A 26,050-nucleotide genomic window follows, 5' to 3' on the forward strand; every position below is an offset into this window, starting at 1 on the left:
TGTTCTAGCCTGACCTTGACTGCCATCTAATAATCAACCAACACTAGGGTATCACATAGCTCAGTCCCCCCTGTTTGAGAAAGAAAACAGTATACATCCAAGTAAGGGAGCCCCCAAACTGAGATTTGTACAGTTTACCACATGCTAATGATACTAGAAACAAGCATTTGCAATGCAATAGGTCTCGCATTATAAAAGTGTGAGCAGTTGGTATTGTTAATAATAATGCAACACTAGCTATTGGCATTGTAAATGATAATGGCATTTATTTATGTGTTTGTTTTATAAAATAGATAAAGGCATTGTCATGAACAATGCCAATAGCTTACACTTTTGCAAATGCGAGACCTATTGCATTGAAAATGCTTGTTTTTGTTTTGATGCCAGTCGGTTGATCCTGTCAATTGTTGCGTTCTTTCATCTAGTTTTGTATGTTAATTTAGGTGGCGCCAGTGACCTACAGACAGCTAGGTGGATGTTAGTGAAATGTAGATGTTTGAGTGTGAATTCGTCTGTGGGCGTTTTCATCAAAGAAATCGCTCTGCAGGATACGGCGACCTGTTGCTAAAATAAGGTATGCTGTTTGAGGGGGGATGTGGTAGCAGTAACAGTAATGCACAATGTAAGGATTTGTGCTATAGTTGGGAAAATCTAATGCTACGATAAAAAAAAAAGGCTGTAATAAAGTTTTGTAAGGTTGTTTCAGCAAAAGACCGAAAGCGCATGTAATTTTAATTAATGCTTTGCATACAGTTATTTCTAATAAGGTAATGCATTTTTACAGCTGGTAGGATATGTTAGGGAGTAGAGTGTTTATTGTTGTTATTTTTTGTGTAATATACACGCTGTACAGTGGTGTACCCTCCAAATAATTTAAAACTTTTGTTTGCACACTTACTTAACTGGCGAGTGTGCATTTTAAGCATGTTGGCATGTACCAACATTTCGGTTTTTTTAACGCCGCATTTTTTAAGTTGGATAATCTTTAGTTAAAAGGCCACATGTTCTAAACTATATTTGACCTAGCTGTACATTTAACAGTTTTACTAAAACATATCGTCTGCATACTGACTTAATTGGCCTTCATACAAGATTTCTTTGTGAACTACGTGACAATGTGAGGCAAACAAGGGGGGTGGAGAGCAAAGGAAGGGCAGGCAGTAACACTATGTATATGGGTGCACACAGCGTGTGCTTTACTGAAATAAATATGTGCACAAGCACTACATGTTAACAGCGCATGTGTTAGGCCCCAAACAAAAAAAACATGTCCCAGACGCAAAATACAAAGCGAATGCGCACCTATCCTAAAATGAATTCGGACAATCCCGTCCCTCCTTACAGGCACAAACATTAGGGCCTTGTATATATCTCCATGCCAAAGAACCTTAAAATTAAAAATATTTGCATGCCTACAATGTTTACAGGAGAAAAGCTAAAATAAAATGCTAAGTGTTCCACACACACCACCCTAAATTAAGCTCCTTCCAAGTACTAATATTACGGCCCTAATATGACTACAGCCCAACAGATTTGCCTAACACACCGCAAAATAATAATAAAAATGGTAAAAAGAATAGGATTACGGAGGAGTAGGCCACAGCACGTGATAACACGTGATAACATATACGCCCTACTACAAGATTTCTTTGAGAACTACGTAATGATGAGGCAAGGGGGGGGGAGGGGGAGAGCAGAGGAAGAGGGAGCAGCGAGAAGCACTATGTAAATGGGTGCACACAGCGTGTGCTTTAGTGAAGTAAATATGTGCACAGGCTTTGGATGTTAACGACGCATGTGTTTAGGCCCCAAAAAATATATATGTCCCGGTCTGGAAATACAAAGCGACTGCAGGCCTATTCCCCAAAGAATTTCTAACAAACCTATCCCTGCTTGGCGGCGCTAACATTACGGGCTTGTATAAATTTCCATGCTTAAGCACCTTAAAAATATAAGTCCTTTTGTGACTACAATGTTTAAAGGAAAAAAGCTTAAAACAGTGCTAAGCGTCCCAGCACACACCACCCTAAACTAAGCTCCTTGCACGTACTAATATTACGCACCTAATTTGACTACGACCCAACAGTTTAGCCTAATACAACGCAAACTTGGCAAAAAAAATAGGATTACAAAGGAGTATGCAGTGTTTACCTCAAGGATGGAGAAGAAGCAGCCTTGTTTACAAACACCTCGTCTGACTGCCTAGAAACAGCCTAAGGCTAAGTGGGTGGGGGGTTTGTGGTGAAACTAAGTAGACACTGTCTTGGAGCCATTCCACAGCCTTATCTGTTGTTCTAACAAGTCTGGAGACTACAAACATGTGTCGACAAGTTAAAAGGTGGTCGTAAAAACATCCTAAGGGAGGACAGCAGTAAACAAGCACCGGAAAATGTAGGAAGAGGATAACAGTTTAAGCAATGGCAGCAGCTTTTGTAAAGGCAATTCTTTTATCACAATGTTTAGGCTTTTCCCATCATAAGAACATCTCCGGGTTCTCAGTTCTAACATATGTATTCAAAGTATTGGTTTATAAACGCATTTAATTTTTGCTAAAAACAAAACTTAATCGGCCATTTAAATACTAAAAACAAAACTTAAAGAAATGAGTCTCGACATGCACCGCCCTAAATTAAGCTCCTTGCATGTACTAATATTACGCAGCTAATTTGACTACGACCCAACAGTTTTGCCTAATACAACGCAAAATCGGCATAAAACTGCTAAACAAAATAGGATTACGGAGAAGTAGGCAATGTTTAGCACTAGCTTAATATAATGCCACAGCACATGATAACATGTAAGGCTCCAGAGCGCGATAAAATTATGGCCTCATTAGAAGATTTTTTTGATTACTATGTAATAATGTGAGGCAAGTGGGAGGGGGAGGAGAAAAGGAAGAAGGGGCGGGCAGTAGCACTATGTATATGGGTGCACACAGCGTGTGCTTTAGTGAAGTAAATATGTGCACAAGCACTAGATGTTAACAGCGCATGTGTTTAGGCCCCAAACCCCAAACAAGGAATCTCAGAAAAGAGGAGATGGTGAATATGATTTAAGAGGGGGTCTTCGATTTTAGCAAGTGATTTCGTTTAAAATGCACGATTATCATGACTTGATCCTGCAAAGTTGGAAAATCATTCTGTAAAATGTAAAATAAAAATAAAAAGTCAAGTGATTTGACTGAGGCAAGACTCGAAGTGCACCAATGAGTTCTCGTGTCCGCAAAGAAGAGCCGAATTTAGATGTTAGTCAGTCATTAGGAGGTGGAGGGTGCATTTCGATTCGGACCAAACAACCCATGGGAACATTTTGAAAGTGGGTAATGCCAAACAAAACAAGCGGCGAAAGTGAAAGCAAATGGTGTGCAGGCTGCCTAATGGTGGGGGATCTGGAAGTGCAAACGAGTGCTTTCAGGCTGCCAAATGGTGCGCGCGCCCGGAGCACATGCACTGTATTTGGAGGCCTGAAAGCACTCGTTTGCACTTCCAAAACTCGCTTACTACTGGAAGTGCAAACGAGTGCTTTCAGGCTGCCAAATGGTGCGCACGCCCGGAGCACATGCACTGTATTTGGAGGCCTGAAAGCACTCGTTTGCACTTCCAAAACTCGCTTACTATAAGTCTCGCCAGAGCAGCGCTAAAGCGCTGTCTCAGCGAGACCTAAAAAGGATATGCAGGGCATCCCCCCAGCTCTTCTGCCCCAAGACTCTGCACACTTCAGGGAATCACTCCAGCTCGTTCGCAGTCTGTGGGGTTGCCTCCGGACCTTCTTGCAGCTCTACACACTGTGAGTCTGTTAGGGATACTAGGCGGTCCTGTCCATCTTCCGAGTCAGTTCTATTTGACCCCGCAGCGTTGTTAAGATGTTCTGCCGTCTTTATGGCCTGCGCTCGCTCAGCTGCCACCTGCTTCTTGGTAGGCCGTTGTATCCTGTTCCTCATACGCCTTCTATTTGCTCCCAGTAGTTTCCAGGCTGGTTGTGGGTCTCCCTTAACAGTAGGCGGAGGGTGTGAAAGTCCATTTTGCTCTAACCAAGACCATGCTTCTTGCGGTGTAGAGCAGTATATGTTGGAGTCTTTGTGGGTAATATGCAGCTTGGCTGGGTAATGCAGTGTATATTGTATCTGGTGCTCTCTATATAAGAGGATCTATGACGTTGTACAGCCAGGGTATAATCAGGATATATATGCACAGTTGCGTCTCCACCTGCCAGGGGCCCCTAGATCTAGTTATTTGAAGGATGTGGTCTCTGTCCCTGTAATCAGTGCTTTAAGTGGAAAAAAAAAACTGGGGGTGCTCTAAAAGGGGCGTGGTTAATGTCTTGAAGGGGCATGGCCTATCCGAGTAGGGGGCGTGGTCTAAATCAAAATAACTAGCACTGTGTGCTTAAGAAAATCATGAGTACCGGCACTTCTCCGTGTTCTCCCATTGAGTACCGGGACTTCTCCTTGTGTTAAGAGAGTACTGGTACTCCTAGTGGCATGCTGTGGTCAGTCTCTAGGTTATGGGTGCTTGACAGTTAATGTTGAGTGGATTCCGGCGCTAGGTTGCGGCTGCAGCCCTACACTCTGAGCCGGCATTTGATAAGATAGCGCCTTAGGCGGAGAGAAATTTGGCGCCCTTGCTAATAGAGACTGAAATGCGGCAGCAGGGGGTCCTTTTTGAGTTGAGCTAAGCAGTGACTGCCCCCTGAACCCAAACGCCTCGAGACCTCCCCAGCTCACCTAAATCACCGATAGTTTAGCTGCCTCACGGTGATGGGTCTGTTGGTGTGTGTATCAGCAGGGGTGAAACGGTGAAAGGAGCGCGAAGAAAGGGACAATGAGGTGTTAAAACAGGCCGGCCCTGCTCACACCCTGACAGCGCAACAGGACAGGAAGACACCTGTGTTTTTCTAAGCTAGAGGTTTCGACATTGGAACTGTCGCGCTGTGAGTTATAGGGAAAGTTTGCAGATCCGTTGTCTGTCAGAGTGCCTTGAAAAAAAAAAAAGTCTGCTTTTGCGTAAAACTTCTGCTTCTCATGTTAATGCCCTTGGGCTAAGTTCACGCTATATATAGTTACAACAAACGCTAATTACACCCTGCAGCTATGGGCAGAACTTGGCCAAAGGCACTTTGAACAGTGAAGAAGAAAATGCTGATAGTGTACAAGGCTGCCTTGAAGCCACGCCCCCAGACACGCACCTCCCAGGCTCACCCCTATCAATTTGGTGAGTACCGGCACTTCTCTTTTTCCATTTAAAGCACTGCCTAACAGTGCAGCAACAGTGGGCAGAGTCTGAGCACCGGCAGTTTTTTTTTGGGCCCTCAAAACGGGTCCGAAAAAAAAAAAATAAAGAACGGACTACCTTTAGTAGCCACGAAAATAGAGCCCGATAGAGACCCGTTTCGAGGGCCCCAAAAAAAAACTGCCGGTGCTCAGACCCGGACAGACCCGGACCACTTAAAGCCCTGCATATGCCGCTACACAACAGCGTTGGGGAATGTCCCTCAGGAGTGGCACCAACAACAAGGTGATATGTTTCACAAGACATGTGTCACGCCACTGCTAGTCAGCCTGTATAACAAACGTGCAGTGACAGCATAGCAGTGCAGTGAGTGTTATGGGAGCTACACCGCAGCATTATCATGTGTCGTGTGTAGCGTTGCAGGGCAACACTTAATACAAAAGATGGACCACAGCTTCACAGAGCAATGTGTTTTGTAGGGGGTTTGTCTCAGTTGGGCAGTGTGTACTATGGGAGCAACACTGCAGCATGGCAATAGCAGAACAATGTGTATTGTGTAGCGTTGAGGGGTAAGAGTCACACAAAAGACAAACATCACCACTGCAGAGGTTCTGTCACAGCAGGATAATGTTAATTATTGCACATGCAACAGCAAAGCAGAACAATTTGTGTAGTAAAAAATAAAATCAAAATGAAAATTAGTTTTATAAAGCGATTAAACGAACAATGATGGCCAGGGGAACATACTATAGCACCGACTTGTGTAGTTTTAAATCTTCAAAAAAGGCACAAAATGGTTACAATTGCCCACCTCAGAGTATGGTTTGCCACCAATAAACCACAAATATTAAGCTATTAATAATATTAATATCTTCTGCTATGCTACCAGCGCCAAGATGCCCTAGGGTATTCAAGCGCTTTATAAAACTCTGAACAGAGAGCTTTGAGAGGCAACATAGACATGCAATCAGAATATATACAGCACAAATGCCAAGCGCAAACACTTAGAACGAGAGGAGATCTTTAGATTTCTGATCCTATATTTCAAATATTTAGATCTAAATATTTGAAATAAAAGTGTTTGCGCTTGGCATTTGTGCTGTATATATTCTGATTGCATGTTTAAATTGACTCTCAGAGCTCTCTGTTCAGAGTCTTATAAAGCGTTTAAATACCCTAGGGCATCTTGGCGCTGGTAGCATAGCAGAAGATATTAATGTCCATAAAAAGCAGAGACTATAGATTGAAAAGCCGGGTCTTAAGGTTCCTCCTAAAGATTAACAGGGAAGAGCTGGTCTTTAAGTTGAAGGGTGGAGCATTCCATCGTTTGGTTCTGCCGTATGTGAAGTTTCTGCACCCTCCTCCCCCTACCCCTGCGATCTTCTGACCTTGGGCACTGTAAAGCTACCTGCTGAGGACGATCGAAGTGTCCTGATAGTAGTGCACAGGCGCGCAACACCCATTGGACTCACAGGGCTTCAGCCCCCCCCCCCTTCCTCCCCACCCCCCGTCGTGTGTGGCAGCCCGGGATGAGACACCTTCCCGGGCAAAAAAGCAGCCGCACCCGAGCACTTCACAGGTCTTTAAAAGACCATTTGCATGTTAATGAGGCCTCGCTGTTGTTTCACCCCTTCTAAGAGCCCCTGCAGCTCCAATCTGCCTATTGCTTAAAGTTCAGCCCCCCCCGAAATTTGGCTCTAGTTGCGCCTCTGGTAGTGCATCTAGTTAGTTTATGTTTAAAATAAACAGGGTCATCGCCATGAAGAGCCTTATCGGCGATACACAGCATCTTGAAGTCTATCCTTTTATTAACTGGCATAGTATGTGTAGCGCTGCAATGCAAAGTGCTCTAGAAAGTAAACTACATCACTGCAGAGAAATGCCTATCTAAGGTTTTGTGTCATTGCGGGACAATGTGTATTACAAGCGATACAACGTAGTATCCAACACAAGGTGTATTAAAAGAGATGCATTGCAGCACAATGGGATTATAATTGCTTTTTCAGAGCACAATAGTGCGATCTTCATCAGAAGAACACAGCAGTGCAATGTGTACTATTACAGTGCTGCGTCACAACACCTCAGGGACTTTTTCCATTTAAAGCACTGCCTAACAGTGCAGCAACAGTGGGCAGAGTCTGAGCACCGGCAGTTTTTTTGGGGCCCTCAAAACGGGTCCGAAAAAAAAAAAAATAAAGAACGGACTACCTTTAGTAGCCACGAAAATAAAGCCCGATAGAGACCCGTTTCGAGGGCCCCAAAAAAAAACTGCCGGTGCTCAGACCCGGACAGACCCGGCCCACTTAAAGCCCTGCCTGTAATTAAACAGTCTTGCCACAACTGGACATGGTGGATTCCCTGGGCGTGGAGGACCACTGTGTGCCCTCTCTATGGAAAAAAATTTCGAGGTATTGCCTTGTAGGATTTCGTTGAAGAACCATTTTTCCAGATACAGGTCCATGTCTGGTCCCTCGATTCGTTCCAGCAGCCCTACAATGCGTACTTGTTCCTTCGGGAACAACCTTGCTGGTCTTCGAAACGTCCCGCTAAGTATTCCACCTCCTGTTGCAGGGCTTTAAGTTGGTCTTTGGCTGTGGACACTGTGGGGCACAGGGCCACCAGTGCCGATTCCGTCTCCTCCACTCTGGCTTTGAGTTTTTTGTCGTCGTTCCTCAGAAATCCCATATCGACTATCGATTTTGGGCCCCAATGTGGTCTTGATGTCCAGTATTGTAGCCATCAACTCATTGAAGGGATGTGAGTGATCTGGGGGGCATTGTCAGTAGGTGCACCTTGTTGCGCTGCGCGTCCTCCATCTGCTGCAGATGTCGTTATTTCAGCTTCTGAGGACTGGGCTTTGCCGTAATGTAGCTTTTCCGTAGCGTATGTGAGTACTAGCTGGGCCCTTCAACGATAAGTCACAGCCACGTCCTACCCGTGGCGGGCCCGAATGGGCTGTCTAGTGACCGACCACTCTCATATGAAGTAACTGAGGGCCTCACTCTGCCCAGCGGGCCGCTCTATGTGGCAGATGTCAGATCGCCTAGGATGTCTCCGCAGTAAGTATACGGCAGGGTAGTGCTCCGCGTGGCTTGAATCCCCGGCCCCCTTTAACTTCAAGATGGCGTCACTCTCACCCCCTTCAGGTGCCCCCGTGATGATCCCTATTTCGCCTCTGGGGTCGCGGCTGGCCCAAGAGCTTCATGACAACTCGTCACCACACAGTGCAAGGCTTGTCCCAGGCAGCATAACTGTCTCACATGCGTTCCCCAAGGTACAGCGCAAAATGTTGAGTCCCTGGTGCATGTATTACTTCGAGCATGGGGGAGGAAAGAACACAGCTACGCTGCGGGTGGGGCCTTGGACAAGAGCGCGCGGGTCCTCCGGCAGTTCCCTTCTACTTGGTGTCACAGTAATGCATCCGGTGTTCGCCACCTAGCTCCCAACGAGTAGTCCGGCCCCAGGTCCTTTTCACAGATGGAGGGAGAGTCTCTGTTCGCTTACGGTGCACCCCAGTCCTCTGGCTGCTGGATCTTTAGGAAATGACGTGGTTGGGGGAGGACAGTATAGCGCACAGGCAGTGAGTTCGGCCCGTGCACCACCCGCTGCAGCCCACATAAGGTGTCTCGAGGTCTTTATTCCCAGGGCGCTCGCCATGACGGGAATACAGAACTCCATGGAGGGGAGACGTCGCCACCTGCGCTGCCTCTAACGATGTCCCTCTTTATCTCCCCTTCTTCCTGATGGTGCCGAGCGGCACAGCCTCAGCCGAGATCCGCCGATGCAGGTGAGCTAAGCGCCGTTCCTGAGTCGTCAGGCTCCGTCTTTCTCTGTGTCACCAAGCATTCAGGGGACTTTCGCTGCTATTTACTTCCCTGATAGACGTCTCTAGGCAGCATGTTTCAGGATAATGTGGCAAGCCAGGCATGGAGCTTAACAAAGCGCGTCTGTGCTCGCCGTTATGTTGGCCACACCCCTGAGTCTCTAGATATTTTACATGCATCAAAATGACTTCCAGTTCATGATATTACAAAAACAACATTGGTTCTCAGGCAGATAGCCATGACCCTGTCAGTCTCTGCCCTATGGGAGGTACATGTCCTACCCAGGACAACCTCTTCACCGTACCTTGTGATGGGCACTGCACCGTCACTGTCAGCCCCTGCCCTACTGGAGGTACGTGTCCTACCCAGGACAACCTCCTCACCGTACCTTGTGATGGACACTGCACCGTCACTGTCAGCCCCTGCCCTACTGGAGGTACGTGTCCTGCCCAGGACAACCTCCTCACTATATACCTTCTGCTGGGCGCTGCACTGTCCCTGCCAGCTTCTGCCCTATGGGAGGTACGTGTCCTGCCCAGGGAAACCTCCTCACTGTATACCTTCTGCTGGGCGCTGCACCGTCACTGTCAGCCCCTGCCCTACTGGAGGTACGTGTCCTGCCCAGGGCAACCTCCTCACTGTATACATTTTGCTGGGCACTGTACTGTCCCTGCCAGCTTCTGCCCTATGGGAGGTACGTGTCCTGCCCAGGACAACCTCCTCACTGTATACCTTGTGCTGGGCGCTGCACTGTCCCTGTCAGCCCCTGCCCTACTGGAGGTACGTGTCCTGCCCAGGACAACCTCCTCACTGTATACCTTGTGATGGGCGCTGCACTGTCCCTGCCAGTGTCTGCCCTATGGGAGGTACTTGTCCTGCCCAGAACATCCTCCTCACTGTACCTTGACCTAGGTGTTGCACCATTGTGTACACTTGTTACCATCAGAAGATTCCAGCAGGCCCTTCCCATGGGCACTGGGCAGACAGTGGTTACTGGACTGAGAGCCTTTTACCACTGATGTCCTGGGGCTTGGCCTCGCTGTTCCACCCAGAACTGAGCACTGACTACTTGTTCGCACTTGACTCTCAGGGTCCAAGGCTGCATTAGGGCGGCAATGAGGGATTAGAGAATCAGAACTCAATGACACATTTAATCTCACTCACCAGGGAGTCAGGGCCCCACCAGTACTTTTAATCAAAAAGAAAAACTACTTCTGACACACAACTCAGGGCTTTCCATATAACTCAGAGGACAGTCACATGGTGCACAGTCACCAATGCAATAATCACTTGAGTGACGAGACAGCGAGTTTTAGCTTAAGTCTACTCCTCCTGGTAAAGTAGAGCAAGGTTATCCATTGCATGTTATGGCACAGGTACTCCTGAGATACCTAGTGGGTAATGTTCTTCTATTACATCTGTGGGCCCCATGCACCCCTCCTCATGAAATAACGGTTTGGTAGACCATCAATAGTAACAAGCGATTGAATCTCGATTTGCTAGAACTTGGATAGTCACAAATGATAGTGATTAGCCACAGCGTAGCTAGTCACGAGCTATAGTGATCGTGCGTAGGTGGACCATGGATGGTCACAAGCAATAGTGATCAATGTTTGGTAGAGCACAGATAGTCACAAACGTTGGTGATCATGGTTAGGTAGAGCGTGGATAGTCACAAGCGATAGGAATCGTGGTTTGGATGAGGTTGGATAGTAACAAGCAATAGTGATAATGGTTTATTAGACCACGAATAATCACAAGTGATATTGATCATGGTTGAGCAGAGTATGGATAGTCACAAGCGATAGTGATCGTAGTTAAGTAGAGTGTAGATGTCGCAAGCAATAGTGATCGTGGTTTGGTGGAGTATGGATAGTCACAAGCGATAGTGATCGTAGTTAGGTAGAGCATGGATGTCGCAAGCAATAGTGATCGTGGTTTGGTAGAGTATGGATAGTCACAAGCGATAGTGATCGTAGTTAGGTAGAGCATGGATGTCGCAAGCGATAGTGATCGTGGTTTGGTAGAGTATGGATAGTCACAAGCGATAGTGATCGTAGTTAGGTAGAGAATGGATGTCGCAAGCAATAGTGATCGTGGTTTGGTAGAGTATGGATAGTCACAAGCGATAGTGATCGTAGTTAGGTAGAGCATGGATGTCGCAAGCGATAGTGATCGTAGTTAGGTAGAGCATGGATGTCGCAAGCGATAGTGATCGTGGTTTGGTAGAGTATGGATAGTCACAAGCGTTAGTGATCGTAGTTAGGTAGAGCATGGATGTCGCAAGCGATAGTGATCGTGGTTTGGTAGAGTATGGATAGTCACAAGCGTTAGTTATCGTAGTTAGGTAGAGCATGGATGTCGCAAGCGATAGTGATCGTAGTTAGGTAGAGCATGGATGTCGCAAGCGATAGTGATCGTAGTTAGGTAGAGCATGGATGTCGCAAGCGATAGTGATCGTAGTTAGGTAGAGCATGGATGTCGCAAGCAATAGTGATCGTGGTTTGGTAGAGTATGGATAGTCACAAGCGATAGTGATCATGGTTTAGTAGAGCACAGATAGTCACAAGCAATAGTGATCATGGTTTTGTAGAGCACAGATAGTCACAAGTGATGGTGATCATGGTTTTGTAGAGCATGGATAGTCACAAGCGATAGTGATCGTAGTTAGGTAGAGAATGGATGTCGCAAGCAATAGTGATCGTGGTTTGGTAGAGTATGGATAGTCACAAGCGATAGTGATCGTAGTTAGGTAGAGCATGGATGTCGCAAGCGATAGTGATCGTAGTTAGGTAGAGCATGGATGTCGCAAGCGATAGTGATCGTGGTTTGGTAGAGTATGGATAGTCACAAGCGTTAGTGATCGTAGTTAGGTAGAGCATGGATGTCGCAAGCGATAGTGATCGTGGTTTGGTAGAGTATGGATAGTCACAAGCGTTAGTTATCGTAGTTAGGTAGAGCATGGATGTCGCAAGCGATAGTGATCGTAGTTAGGTAGAGCATGGATGTCGCAAGCGATAGTGATCGTAGTTAGGTAGAGCATGGATGTCGCAAGCAATAGTGATCGTGGTTTGGTAGAGTATGGATAGTCACAAGCGATAGTGATCGTAGTTAGGTAGAGCATGGATGTCGCAAGCGATAGTGATCGTAGTTAGGTAGAGCATGGATGTCGCAAGCGATAGTGATCGTGGTTTGGTAGAGTATGGATAGTCACAAGCGTTAGTGATCGTAGTTAGGTAGAGCATGGATGTCGCAAGCGATAGTGATCGTAGTTAGGTAGAGCATGGATGTCGCAAGCGATAGTGATCGTAGTTAGGTAGAGCATGGATGTCGCAAGCGATAGTGATCGTGGTTTGGTAGAGTATGGATAGTCACAAGCGTTAGTGATCGTAGTTAGGTAGAGCATGGATGTCGCAAGCGATAGTGATCGTAGTTAGGTAGAGCATGGATGTCGCAAGCGATAGTGATCGTAGTTAGGTAGAGCATGGATGTCGCAAGCGATAGTGATCGTAGTTAGGTAGAGCATGGATGTCGCAAGCGATAGTGATCGTGGTTTGGTAGAGTATGGATGTCGCAAGCAATAGTGATCGTGGTTTGGTAGAGCATGGATAGTCACAAGCGATAGTGATCATGGTTTTGTAGAGCACAGATAGTCACAAGCGACAGTGACCATTGTTAGGTAGAGGACGGATAGTCACAAGCAATATAGATCAGGGTTATGTAGAGCATGGATAGTCACGAGTTATGGGTAGGCAGAGTGTGGAAAGTCACAAGCGATTGTTCTCCCTAGTTTTTCCACCTTTGGGAAGTATCTTAATGCATTTGTTGATCTCGGGGAGGCTCGGCCCGCCAATGTCATTGGGAGGTGGGGCTGAGCCCCTCTGTGCGGTGCATCTCCCTACACGACCCATGAGCATGGACATGCTGAGTCTGCCCCGCCCCTGTGAGCATTGCTTTGGTCTTTGCAGTACATGTCTGGTGCTTGTGCCATGACTTGATGAAGGTAGGCAGTACCATCACTCACTCGCAGTCCTGTGGTTCTTCACTAGTGGAATCTTCCAAGGGCCCAAGCACAAACCCACCACCCAGACAAAGCAACAAGCCCACCTCATTAACAGCACTGACCATCGGCACAGCCTGAAGCCACCACTGACTGGTGAATGTCAGTCAGTCAAAGAAACTTTATTTCAGCACTATCAGAACAGGTCATAAAAGCAGCTCTTCTTCTGTTACACCCCTTCCTTCAAGGCACACTCCGTGCAGCTCTTCTATTACGTTCCTTCCTTCAAGGCACTCTTCCTTCAAAGCACTCTCCATGCAGCTCTCCTTCTGTTACACTCCTTCCTTCAAGGAACTCCCCATGCCGCTCTTCTGTTACACTCCTTGCTTCAAGACACTCTCCATGCAGCTCTTCTATTACATTCCTTCCTTCAAGGCATACTCCATGCAGCTCTTCTTCTGTTACACTCCTGCCTTCAAGGCACACTCCATGCAGCTCTTCTATTACGTTCCTTCCTTTAAGGCACTCTCCATGCAGCTCTCCTTCTGTTACACTCCTTGCTTCAAGACACTCTCCATACAGCTCTCCTTCTGTTACACTCCTTCCTTCAAGGCACACTCCATGCCGCGATTCTTCTGTTACACTCCTTGCTTCAAGACACTCTCCATGCAGCTCTTCAGTTACGCTCCTTCCTTCAATACACTCCCCAGGCAGCTCTTCTTCTTGTACCTCCCTTCCTTCAAGGCACTCTCCCTGCAGCTCGCCTACTGATACACTCCTTCCTTCAAGGCACTCTCTATGCAGCTCTTCGGTAACACTCATTCCTTCAAAGCACTCTCCATGCAGCTCTTCTATTATGTTCCTTCCTCCAAGGCATTCTCCATGCAGCTCTTCTTCTGTGACACTCCTTCCTTCAAGGAACTCTCCATGCAGCTCTTATTCTGTTACAGCCCTTCCTTCAAGGCACTCTCTAAACAGCTCTTCTTCTGTAACACTCCTTCCTTCAAGACACTCACTAAACAGCTCTTCTTCTGTAACACTCCTTCCTTCAAAGCACTCTCTATGCTGCTCTTCTTCTGTTACACTCCTTCCTTCAAGGCACTCTCCATGCAGCTCTTCTTCTTTTACACTCCTTCCTTCAAGGCACTCTCTATGCAGCTCTTCTTCTGTTACACTCCTTCCTTCAAGACACGCTTAATGCAGCTCTTCTTCTTTTACACTCCTTCCTTCAAGGCACTCTCTATGCAGCTCTTCTGTAACACTCCTTCCTTCAAGGAACTCTCTTTGCAGCTCTTCCTTAACACTCCATCCTTCAAGGCACTCTCCATGCAGCTCTTCTATTACATTCCTTCTTTCAAGGCATACCCCATGCAGCTCTTCTGTAACACTCCTTCCTTCAAGGAACTCTCTTTGCAGCTCTCCTTCTGTTACACTCATTGCTTCAAGACACTCTCCATGCAGCTCTTCTATTACATTCCTTCCTTCAAGGCATACTCCATGCAGCTCTTCTTCTGTTACACTCCTTCCTTCAAGAAACGCTTAATGCAGCTCTTCTTCTGTTACAGTCCTTCCTTCAAGGAACTCTCCATGCAGCTCTTATTCTGTTACAGCCCTTCCTTTAAGGCACTCTCTAAACAGCTCTTCTTCTGTAACACTCCTTCCTTCAAGGCACTCACTAAACAGCTCTTCTTCTGTAACACTCCTTCCTTCAAGGCACTCTCTATGCTGCTCTTCTTCTGTTACACTCCTTCCTTCAAGGCACTCTCCATGCAGCTCTTCTGGAACACTCCTTCCTTCAAGAAACTCTCTTTGCAGCTCTTCCTTAACACTCCATCCTTCAAGGCACTCCCCATGCCGCTCTTCTATTACATTCCTTCTTTCAAGGCATACCCCATGCAGCTCTTGTGTAACACTCCTTCCTTCAAGGAACTCTCTTTGCAGCTCTCCTTCTGTTACACTCATTGCTTCAAGACACTCTCCATGCAGCTCTTATTCTGTTACAGCCCTTCCTTTAAGGCACTCTCTAAACAGCTCTTCTTCTGTTACACTCCTTGCTTCAAGACACTCTCCATGCAGCTCTTCTATTACATTCCTTCCTTCAAGGCATACTCCATGCAGCTCTTCTTCTGTTACACTCCTTCCTTCAAGACACGCTTAATGCAGCTCTTCTTCTGTTACACTCCTTCCTTCAAGGAACTCTCCATGCAGCTCTTATTCTGATACACTCCTTCCTTCAAGGCACTCTCTATGCAGCTCTTCGGTAACACTCATTCCTTCACGGCACTCTCTATGCAGCTCTTCTATTATGTTCCTTCCTCCAAGACATTCTCCATGCAGCTCTTCTTCTGTGACACTCCTTCCTTCAAGGAACTCTCTTTGCAGCTCTTCTTCTGTGACACTCCTTCCTTCAAGGAACTCTCCATGCAGCTCTTATTCTGTTACAGCCCTTCCTTCAAGGCACTCACTAAACAGCTCTTTTTCTGTAACACTCCTTCCTTCAAAGCACTCTCTATGCTGCTCTTCTTCTGTTACACTCCTTCCTTCAAGACACGCTTAATGCAGCTCTTCTGTAACACCCCTTCCTTCAAGGCACTCTCTATGCAGCTCTTCTTCTGTAACACTCCTTCCTTCAAGGCACTCTCTATGCAGCTCTTCTGTTACACTCCTTCCTTCAAGGCACTCTCTATGCAGCTCTTCTGTTACACTCCTTCCTTCAAGGCACTCTCCATGCAGCTCTTCTGTAACACTCCTTCCTTCAAGGCACTCTCCATGCAGCTCTTCTTCTGTAACACTCCTTCCTTCAAGGCACTCTCTATGCAGCTCTTCTTCTGTAACACTCCTTCCTTCAAGGCACTCTCTATGCAGCTCTTCTGTTACACTCCTTCCTTCAAGGCACTCTCTATGCAGCTCTTCTGTTACACTCCTTCCTTCAAGGCACTCTCCATGCAGCTCTTCTGTAACACTCCTTCCTTCAAGGAACTCTCTTTGCAGCTCTTCCTTAACACTCCATCTTTCAAGGCACTCTCCATGCAGCTCTTCTATTACATTCCTTCTTTCAAGGCATACCCCATGCAGCTCTTCTGTAACACTCCTTCCTTCAAGGAACTCTCTTTGCAGCTCTCCTTCTGTTACACTCCTTGCTTCAAGACACTCTCCATGCAGCTCTTCTATTACATTCCTTCCTTCAAGGCATACTCCATGCAGCTCTTCTTCTGTTACACTCCTTCCTTCAAGACACGCTTAATGCAGCTCTTCTTCTGTTACACTCCTTCCTTCAAGGCACTCTCTATGCAGCTCTTCTGTAACACTCCTTCCTTCAAAGCACTCTCTATGCTGCTCTTCTTCTGTAACACTCCATCCATCAAGGCACTCTCTATGCAGCTCTTCTATTACATTCCTTCCATCAAGGCATACTCCATGCAGTGCTTCTTCTGTTACACTCCTGCCTTCAAGGCACACTCCATGCAGCTTTTCTATTACGTTCCTTCCTTCAAGGCAGTCTCCATGCAGCTCTCCTTCTGTTACACTCCTTGCTTCAAGGCACTCTCCATACAGCTCTCCATCTGTAACACTCCTTCTTTCAAGGCACTCTCCATGCAGCTCTCCTTCTGTTACACTCCTCCGTTCAAGACACTCTCCATGCAGCTCTTCTGTTACACTCCTTCCTTCAAGGCACTCTCCATGCACCTCTCCTTCTGTTACACTCCTCCCTTCAAGGCACTCACCATGCAGCTCTTCTGTTACACTCCTTGCTTCAAGGCACTCTCCATGCAGCTCTTCTTCTGTAACACTCCATCTTTCAAGGCACTCTCCATGCAGCTCTTTTTCTGTTACACTCCTTGATTCAAGACACTCTCCATGCAGCTCTTCTTCTTTAACACTCCATCTTTCAAGACACTCTCCATGCAGCTCTTCTATTACATTCCTTCCTTCAAGGCATACTCCATGCAGCTCTTCTTCTGTTACACTCCTGCCTTCAAGGCACACTCCATGCAGCTCTTCTATTACGTTCCTTCCTTCAAGGCAGTCTCCATGCAGCTCTCCTTCTGTTACACTCTTTGCTTCAAGGCACTCTCCATACAGCTCTCCATCTGTTACACTCCTTCTTTCAAGGCACTCTCCATGCAGCTCTCCTTCTGTTACACCCCTCCCTTCGAAGCACTCTCCATGCAGCTCTTCTGTTACACTCCTTCCTTCAAGGCACTCTCCATGCTGCTCTCCTGTCTCACTCCATCCTTCAAGGAGCTCTCCATGCAGCTCTCCTTCTGTCTCACTCCTTCCTTCAAGGAGCTCTCCATGCAGCTACCCTTCTGTCTCACTCCTTCCTTCAAGGAGCTCTCCATGCAGCTCTCCTTCTGTTACACTCAATCCTTCAAGGAGCTCTCCATGCAGCTCCCCTTCTGTCTCACTCATTCCTTCAAGGAGCTCTCCATGCAGCTCTCCTTCTGTCTCACTCCTTCCGTCAAGGCACTCTCCATGCCGCTCTCCTTCTGTCTCACTCCTTCCTTCAAGGAGCTCTCCATGCAGCTCTCCTTCTGTTACACTCCATCCTTCAAGGCACTCTCCATGCTGCTCTTCTTCTGTTACACTCCTTTCCTATAAGTATAGGAATCCAGTCCCTAGGACTTTAGATTACCCTGGACGAAACTCTGCAACATATATCCTGGACCTTCGACTTTCTATCACGACTAGAAGACGGAAGAAATCTCCCTTGGGGTCAAGGAGCGACTCTCCTGCCTGGCAGGCACCAAAGAAGCAACTGATCGGTCTACATCGCTGAAGCTCCCACCGGAAGCCGAAGTCTTTGTATCACCAGAGGTGGATTTCCAGACTTCCCCGAGGCTACCCTGAGTCCACAGCAAAGCTGAGGCCTGTGGCTATCGTGGGTGACGTGGAACCATGACCCCTGGACACCGTGATCTTTTGCAGCAACAGCATCTTCTTGGTCCTCCTTGAAGTTGTGCTTTGGGCTCCGAGTAGCCCCAGCCTTGAGCACATCTTGCACCGAAGATTGCTGGCCTCCACTCCACGAGTGACCTGTGGGCCAGTTTCAAGTGCGACCGCTCGAGGCTCCTTCGCGATCACTAGCCCGTTGGCTAGCAGGTCCCCATGAAGGCAACTCCTTTTCTACTTGGGCTTTCCTGGTTGCTCCAGATGTGCCGTGACTTGCCCTCGCTGGGTGAGTCCCTCAGACCTTGCTGGTCTGCACCGCAGTCCTTTCTCTGAATTCCTGTGACTTGCCGTTTCCAAGGCTTGTTGGGTCCAATCTGGCCGCCGACACTGCAGCACTCGACAGACTTCGAGAGACAGCTCGAATTCGGCTCATGGACTTCGTCGACGCCTCCTGGACCTCATGGCTGAAGAGTCAAGACACCCATCAACTCACCTGAAGCACCCGACATCTGTGGGCATTGGTCCATCCTGCCCTCGGTCCCTGGCTTGTGACCCAGACTCTGTCCCCTCTGTTTTCAGGTTCCTTCCATTCTAGATCCAGGCTTGGATCTCTTCGGACACTTCTCCTCTTCACAGCAGCAGCAGTTCTTTGCAGGTTTCCATTGCAATCGACGACGCGACCCGACACCAAAAGACACCTATGCACCCAGCTTCCCTGGGTGAGGTAACTCGAGTTCTCCGGTGCTCCCGTGGGTGCTAGCCCGAGAACTTCTTAAGTCCAAAAGGGTTTGGTCCTGACTGGATTAGAAGTGTCCCTAATCTTTAAATTTCCAACCGCGACATTGCCCATAGAAGATAACGGGAACCCGCGGTTGTGTTCTCACACTGCATACAGTCCCCGTGGGTCCCTTGTGTCACTACCTTGGGTGGTTCCTTGGGGTCTCAGCGATACTACAGGCTCTAGGCCTTGTGTCTAGTTCAGTCGTGGGTCTTATACCACTTTTTTGGTATATGGTTTGGTACGCCCCTAGGGCTCAAACGTGTATTTGTGCTATTACTGATGATTGCTATCTTGTAACTTAAGTACTTCGAACTCCAGTCTCATAAAGAGACTAGAGGGGTGTGTGTTAACTTAAATACATATATTTTAAATATATACCTGGTGTGATTGTCCTTTCATTTGATCATTCAAGAGATTATAGACTGGTAAAACAAGCTGCTTTACATTCCTTCAAGACTTAGCTTGAAGGCTGCTCTCCATAACTACCACTAGGATAGCTTTCAATAAAGATTGTCTTTTACCAATTCACCATAAGGGGTTGTTTGGACTGATACAAGGTGCCCACTAGAACTAGTGGACAGCATATATCAGGCCAACTTCTCACAGTGTGGATCTGGAAGTGCAGGTGTTTGGCGGAGAGGAAGGTTTCGCTGGAGGTGGTGAGGCAGAGGGTGTTCTGGTGGGCGATGGTGAGGCCCCCTCCTGGGTGGTTGGGGCAGTCTTTCCCCTGGATCTTGTATCCGTCCGGGATGGCGGTGTTGATGTCGGGGCAGAGGATGTGTTGGTCAGGTCTCTGTGAAGAAGGCGATGTTGGGCGAGAGAGGGTCAAGTAGGTTCCAGATTTCCATGGCGTGTTTGTGTACATAGCGTATGTTGAGGAGGATGCATTTTAGGGTGTCGCCGGTGCTGGCGTCGTCAGGTTTGGAGGTCGGGATGGTGGTGAGGGTCTGGCGGCAGTGGAGGCAGGAGAACTGGCCGTGGGTCATGTTCAGCGAGGCCTGTTGACATTCCCTCGATCTTCCGGGGTTGATTGCGAGGAGGGTGGTGGTGTCGTAGCGATGGATGGTCAAAGATCCAGGGTTCCTGGCGCTGGCCGCGGTTGGGTCGTGGACGGGCGCAGATGGGCTGAAAACCCCATCCTATTTTCCAGTAGGTCAAGTAAACAGTCATGTTGACTGTGTCAAAAGCTGAAGAGAGTTCGAGGAGGATCAGAAGGCAAGAGTCGTTCTGATCCAGCAATTGGAGCGCATCATCAGCAATGTGGGTGATAGCGGATTCTGCACTATGACCATGACGAAAGCCAGATTGGAATTGGTCCAGTAGTTTGAAGCGTTCCATGCAATTGCAAAGCTGAAGGTGGACAATTCTCAATGAGCTCGGCCAAGGTCGAAATGTTGAAGATTGGGCGGAAGTTGTTAAGGTCGGCTTGGTCTGCCGTCGGTTTTTTAAAAATGGGGGTAACCTGTCCAGCTTTAGGACAATCTGGGATAGAGCTTTGAATTAGTGAGGCATTGACTATCTTGGCCCAAAGAGGGAGTAGTGATCATTTGATCTCCTTGAAGAAATTCAATGGGAGTGGGTCGTTGAAGTGGTTGGATGGTGTCAATGCTGAGAGTGTTTGGAGAATGATGTCATCGTCCAAGATTTCGCAAGCACTCCAAGATGCATTGTTCTAGAGCTAGAGTGAGCGACGGTGCCAAACATTGAGGGGGGTATGAACTGATAGGAGGTGAGATTGGCAAGAGCTCCAAAGCAGTCTGCAGCTCAAATTCCAACTTAGATGTCTTTCCAATGAAGAAAGAGGAGAAATTTTCACAATTCGTCAAAGGGCGTGATCCGATCGGCAGATGTTGTATTGCTGTTCGATTGAGATTTGGCAATTTTAAACACTTTTTTTGGTAGAATTTTTGCTAGGTTCGAGTGGTCTGTGAAAAAGTTAGCTTTGCAGAGCCTTATGCATTTGCTATAGATATCAGATGTTTGAGATGATCAAGGGACGGCGAGGATCTCCAAATTCTTTCCGCTTGTCTCAGGTTCCCTCTCTCATCGTTTAGACTGCCGTTGTACTAGGGTTTGGAGACTTTAGAAGGTATTCTTTTTAACTGTAAAGGGGCGACTATGTCTAGAATGCTTCTCATGGACTCATTGTAGTATTCAGTGAGAGCGTGGACATCGGTTATAGCACGGGGGGAGTTGTATGTTATTACTGAGGGTTGTAAAGTCATCAAGGTTAATGCATCGTAATGATCTTTGCCAATGTTTTTTTGGTTGAGTTTTGCTCGTGCTAACATATTCTGAGATGCGGAAGGTGATGCAGTGGTGATCAGTCTAGTCATAAGGGATGATAAAATCAAGTTGAACGGGTTTCGGATTGCCAATGATTAGGTCTAGGGTAGCTCCTTTGACGTGTGTGGGGCTATCACATATCTGGGTTAGATCGAATTCACTAAGGAAAGATTTGAGACTCAAGTCATTCCAGTGGAGGTTAAAATCTCCAAGGAAGATCTGAGTGCCATAATGATTTGTGTTGGTAGAGATAATTTCCATTATCTGTTCAATAAAGGAAAGATTGTCTCTATAAGGATGATAGAACAAGTGGAATTTGCAGACTTGTCTGGTTTTGCTTGTGATCTCGATGCACTGGTATTCATAATTTCATGTGCAGGGAAAGCTGCAGAATGAAGTTGTTTTACCACAAGATTGCGCAATAGATGCAAGCAATATCCCCCTTGCCCTCAAGATCTCTCTAGCCTAATAATGTCATAGCTAGGTGGGACGAGTAAGTCAAGGATAGGAGCAGAGGAGACATAAAGCCAGGTGTACGTCAGCATTACGAGATCTGGCTCTTGTTCGAGAAGGAGGGCAGTGATATGTGCTGTGTGTTTTACAGCCGATCTGCAATTTAGGAGGATGCATTTGAGCTTCAAATTGGTATTGACCGGGGGGTTGTGTGAAGTGGAGACTAGTGTGAGGTTGTTGTTATTTAAGGCTCTAGGATTAGTCCTAGGTTCTCTATGCGGGTCAGCCTTAATTGCCTTGATTTGACAGTGATAGGGTGTATTGTCTGTGAGTGTTGGGTCATAGGAGCGAGAGAATATCTTTGTCAGTCAGAGGGTGAGTTAATCTAATGGTTCGGGTAGGGTCATTGGGGAGGGGAAAGGTTTTCCATTTGAAGTGAGGGGGGTTGAGATTTCTAGGGAGGTTTGAGAGGGGGTGACGTGCTGGAGGCCTAGTGTTGAAGTATGTGGGAAAGGCCACCTGAGGCTGTGCTTAGACACCCCTTTTTGCCAAATCAGAGGTGAGGAGTAGAATGCTTTTACCATCAGACTTCAGTTGTTGGATGGCCCGGGTGATCTCCTCCAGCTTGGAGCCGAGTGAGGAGTTGGAGTGGGGATCAGAGACTTGAGGCTGGAAATTGTGTGGGAGGGGGGTATTCAGGGAAATAGTCCTGGAAAGAGGTAGGCCAGTGAGAGCCACCTGAGGAGAGGAAGGGTTATGGGTGGAGCAAGTTTTGACGCGCAATAAAAGAGAGCACATTAAGTGGCTATATGGGGACTCTGGAGTGTGAGGGGTTTGTCTGATATCAGGAGTTGGTGGTTCTGTTCCAGATTGTGAGGAAGATGAGTCTATGATGAGGGTTTTGGGCCCATTGTAGGGTTGTGATAGGTCAAGGGTAAGGAAGGGGTGATTATGAGATTCTTAGATGTGTGTGTCTCAGGGCTGGCTACTCTGGGAGAGCGGTGGGTTTGAGGGCAGGTTTGGCGCATGATGGGGGGCTGCTCGGACCCTGTAGATGGAGATGATGGTTTAGTGTCAAGTAAGCAGATATCATTGGAGGTGTGATGGAAGTGGCCCTTAGGGGCCTCCCGGGTTACTTACAACCACCTGCTCTGCCTTCCCAAGCAATGAAGAGTCGGTCAGACAGTAGAGAATATAAACAGGCTTTTATTAACAGTACTCTGCAGAGGAGTCCAATCTGACCTGCACCCTAAGATGTCTGCCGAGGTACTGACCCCGCAACAGCCCACAACCATAATCATTCCTCCCAGAAGCCTCCAACCACGCCCACAGTGGAAAGTTACCGGCCTGGGCTGAACATGAAAAAAGGAGGCACAGAAGGATGGGCTAGCAACTGCCAGATGGGTACATGTTATCTGTAACTCAAGGTTACCACGCTGAGTCTCAGCGTCTCCTAATGTGGAAGCAGAACTACACACTCGGATAGGTATGAGAGGGTAGAATGGCCTATTAATTTGTAAGTCAGGAAGTAGCCTTGAACAGAAGAGAAAATAATAACGAAATACAGTGTTCTGCTGAGGCAAGCAATACGAGTAACGAGGCCTAGTTCAGGCACAGCCTACCCAGCATAATAGGGATTATGAAATACAAAATGGAGTCACACTTGCTAACTAAAGCTTGCATGTTACAGGGATAACTCAGTGGGTTGCATAACGTGTGTACATATGGTGTCTATTTAGCCACACACTGCTAACCTAATGTAACATGTAACAAGATCATAGCGGTAATGGGGTTTTCAAACCTAACAGGTGTGAGGGGTGGAGAGGGAAGGGTCAATGAGGCCATCTAGGTTGGGAATCGACGTGGGGTGAGGGACCATGAGATTGGCAGAAGGGGAAGGATGGTTTAGGGAGGGGGCAGATTTCGTGTTGTTCACCAAGTTTTTTATAGTGGGGAAAAAAGTCATCGAACAAATCAAGTTTGCGAGCAAAGGATTGGATAAGGATAGGTCCATTATTGTAAAGGGAGATCGTAGCTTCAAACTTATAAACTGGTGAGGGAGCAACCGTGATTCTTACACTATGGGGAGTTTTTGGGATGTGGTGATTGTGAGTAATGAGTATAGAGCGTTTCTCCATTGGGCACGTCTTTTGGTAAAGAAGATAAGATCACAGAATAAAGCTCCTCTTTTTATGCAGAAGAAATGATCCGAGATAAGGGTTTCTGGGTGGGATCTAAGGAGTCGATGTTTAAAGTTTTTTGATGCGTTCTTAGACAAGTTGGGAGGATGCATGATTTTATAAGCATTAAGGGCTGAAGGCTCCAAGTGAGAAAGTAAGGCTGTAGATAAATTTGTATCCATATTGAGCTTGATGGAGCTGGAGGAAGGTGGAAATAAAGATGTGACTGCTAAGTTACTTGTGAGTGCAGTGTAACCGGAAAGGTGTTACATAAAGGAGGAGTGCAAGAAGATGGTCCCAGAGGTGCCGGGAAGTTAACAGGCCATGGATGACCCTAAAGGAACTACGGTAAAGGATGGGGAAGCACCCAACTAACCAGGCACTGACTGAGCATTTCGTTTTCTTTCTTCTACAGCCTGTTTTCTACTTTCTCCCTTCTCTGTCCTGTCTTCTCCTTCCCCTCATCTCTTACCTTCTCCCATCCCTCCCTTCTCTCTCATCTTGTCTCATTTCCTTTCCCCTCTCCTACCTCCTCCCTTCTGTTTTCTCCTATTCTATTGATGTCCTACAATCTCAATGGCTTCTCTTTCATGTCTGATAATTACTTTTCTCTCTTCTTTGTTTCTTCTCTCCTGTAGTTCTGCCAAACTCAGGGCATTGAGTACTTGACAGGTCGAGTCTGGATTGGCTTTTGGCTCATCTTCTTCATCTTCATCATGGTGGCAGCTGAAGGCAGCTTCTTGGTGCGGTACATCTCGCCTTTCACTCAGGAGATCTTTGCCTTCCTCATCTCCTTCATCTTCATCTACGAGACCTTCTATAAGCTCTACAAGGTGTGTGCCACAGGCAGGGTGGAGGGGATTGTGGACATGCGCCTCTTAATTTGGATGGCCCATATCTTCTCCAAGCGCTTTTGTATACCCAGGCCTTCTTGTGGCAACATTGGTTTGGAGAACCTGTCTATGGTTTGTGGCACCTCATGGGGTCACATGGTGCCAACACACACTGTGCACGATAGAGATGTGCCTGGAGCCCCTTCTGCTGCTTGAAGCTGCCCGGGGTCTTGGAGTGCCTTCTGTCTTGTAACTCTCTGCAGGTGTTCATGGCGCAGTAACACAATGCACGCCATATATATGTTGATAAAGCTCCTTCCATGCTTGATCCTCTATTTGTTCTAGTGAGGTATTCAAGAACACAGTTATTCACTCTCAACCATAGAGTGAGACTCCTGTGTGAGAGGACTCGTCTAAGCCTCCATATGCCTCACATTCACAGTCAGGGAAGGTTCATCTAAGTATCTGCTGTGTGTGTGAGAGTCGAGGTCCCCTTTCTGTGGCAGGCACTGACGGGTTTAGGGTCTTTCTTACCAGTCTTGAGGCATTGGGAAGGTTTCGGGCTTCGGTTCTTGTAAGTCCTGGTTTGGCTGACATAGGGGCGACCCCTTCCGGTAGCCACGGTGCTGCCGACAATGAAAGCCTAAGCAGCCAGTGACATACAGGAACAGGAAGTGGCATACAGGAACAGGAAGTGACAAAACAGGAAGGAGAGGTGTCACCATCTTGGATAGGGAAAAGAGTGGAGTGCAATAATATGGCCCCCAAGGAAGGGGGATCACCAGACGCCCACACCAGGTGAGTGTAATGGCCCAAGGTGCCTCGGGAAGTAGATGGGCCGCCTTGCAAGAATGCGGCGTGCCCAAAAACCAACAGGCATTGCGGGTGCTTTCCGCAACACAGTTGAAATGGGCACAGCGGGCTGCGATGCTGTACCGCGGCCCCCCCGAAGTGGAGGGAGGGGCGCCACAGGCTACGCCAAGGCAGGCGAAGAGGAAACGGGTAGTGTCGCGGGTCGTGAGTCGGCCCGCGGCGTAACAGGCACTTGCACTGAGCATCACAACACACAATTCAGCTGGAACAGTAGTGCATGTGACCCTTGCTGCGAGAGCATGATCTCACGATCCAGTCCCCGGATTTGGAGGCAAATAATGCAACAAGCAAGAGGTCAGGTAGAGTTTTTGTTTAGCATTGTTTCGATTAATTTGATGTTTCACAGGGTGGTGCTAGTCCTGGACTGCACAAAGGGATTAAATGAATACATTGTTAGCTGCTCTTTGCTGGAATGGTAACTCATTCTACCTATTGTGGTATTAGACTAACTGTAGATACTTGGCAATTGCCAGGGCTAGAGATGTTCATGGAGGACTGCATGTCACTCTAAATGAAAGAGAAATTCATGCAAGAGAAGATTGCTAAACCGTAGTGATATCCTTAGAGCACTGTCTCTCACACTAAAGCATAGGTTGGCTTATTGATTACAGTCTCTCATTCAAACCATAGCGATGTCCTTGGAGCGCAATCTCTAACTCTAAACCATAGAGACTTTGATGGCTTACAGTCTCTCACTCT

General features: G+C 47.3%; 1 protein-coding gene across 3 annotated transcripts in view; it reads left to right on the forward strand.

Annotated features, from left to right (window-relative positions):
- The window catches only part of SLC4A3 (solute carrier family 4 member 3), a 696,397-nt gene that overhangs the window by 497,722 nt on the left and 172,625 nt on the right, over positions 1-26,050 (forward strand). For all 3 annotated transcript variants that reach the window (XM_085650187.1, XM_085650189.1, XM_085650188.1), the window contains one exon: positions 24,284-24,478. In XM_085650187.1, coding sequence (XP_085506313.1) covers positions 24,284-24,478 — 195 coding nt within the window. The remainder of the gene's footprint in view (positions 1-24,283; positions 24,479-26,050) is intronic.

Source organism: Triturus cristatus, chromosome 3_2 (assembly GCF_964204655.1).
Source record: "Triturus cristatus chromosome 3_2, aTriCri1.1, whole genome shotgun sequence".
NCBI classification, from domain to species: domain Eukaryota; kingdom Metazoa; phylum Chordata; class Amphibia; order Caudata; family Salamandridae; genus Triturus; species Triturus cristatus.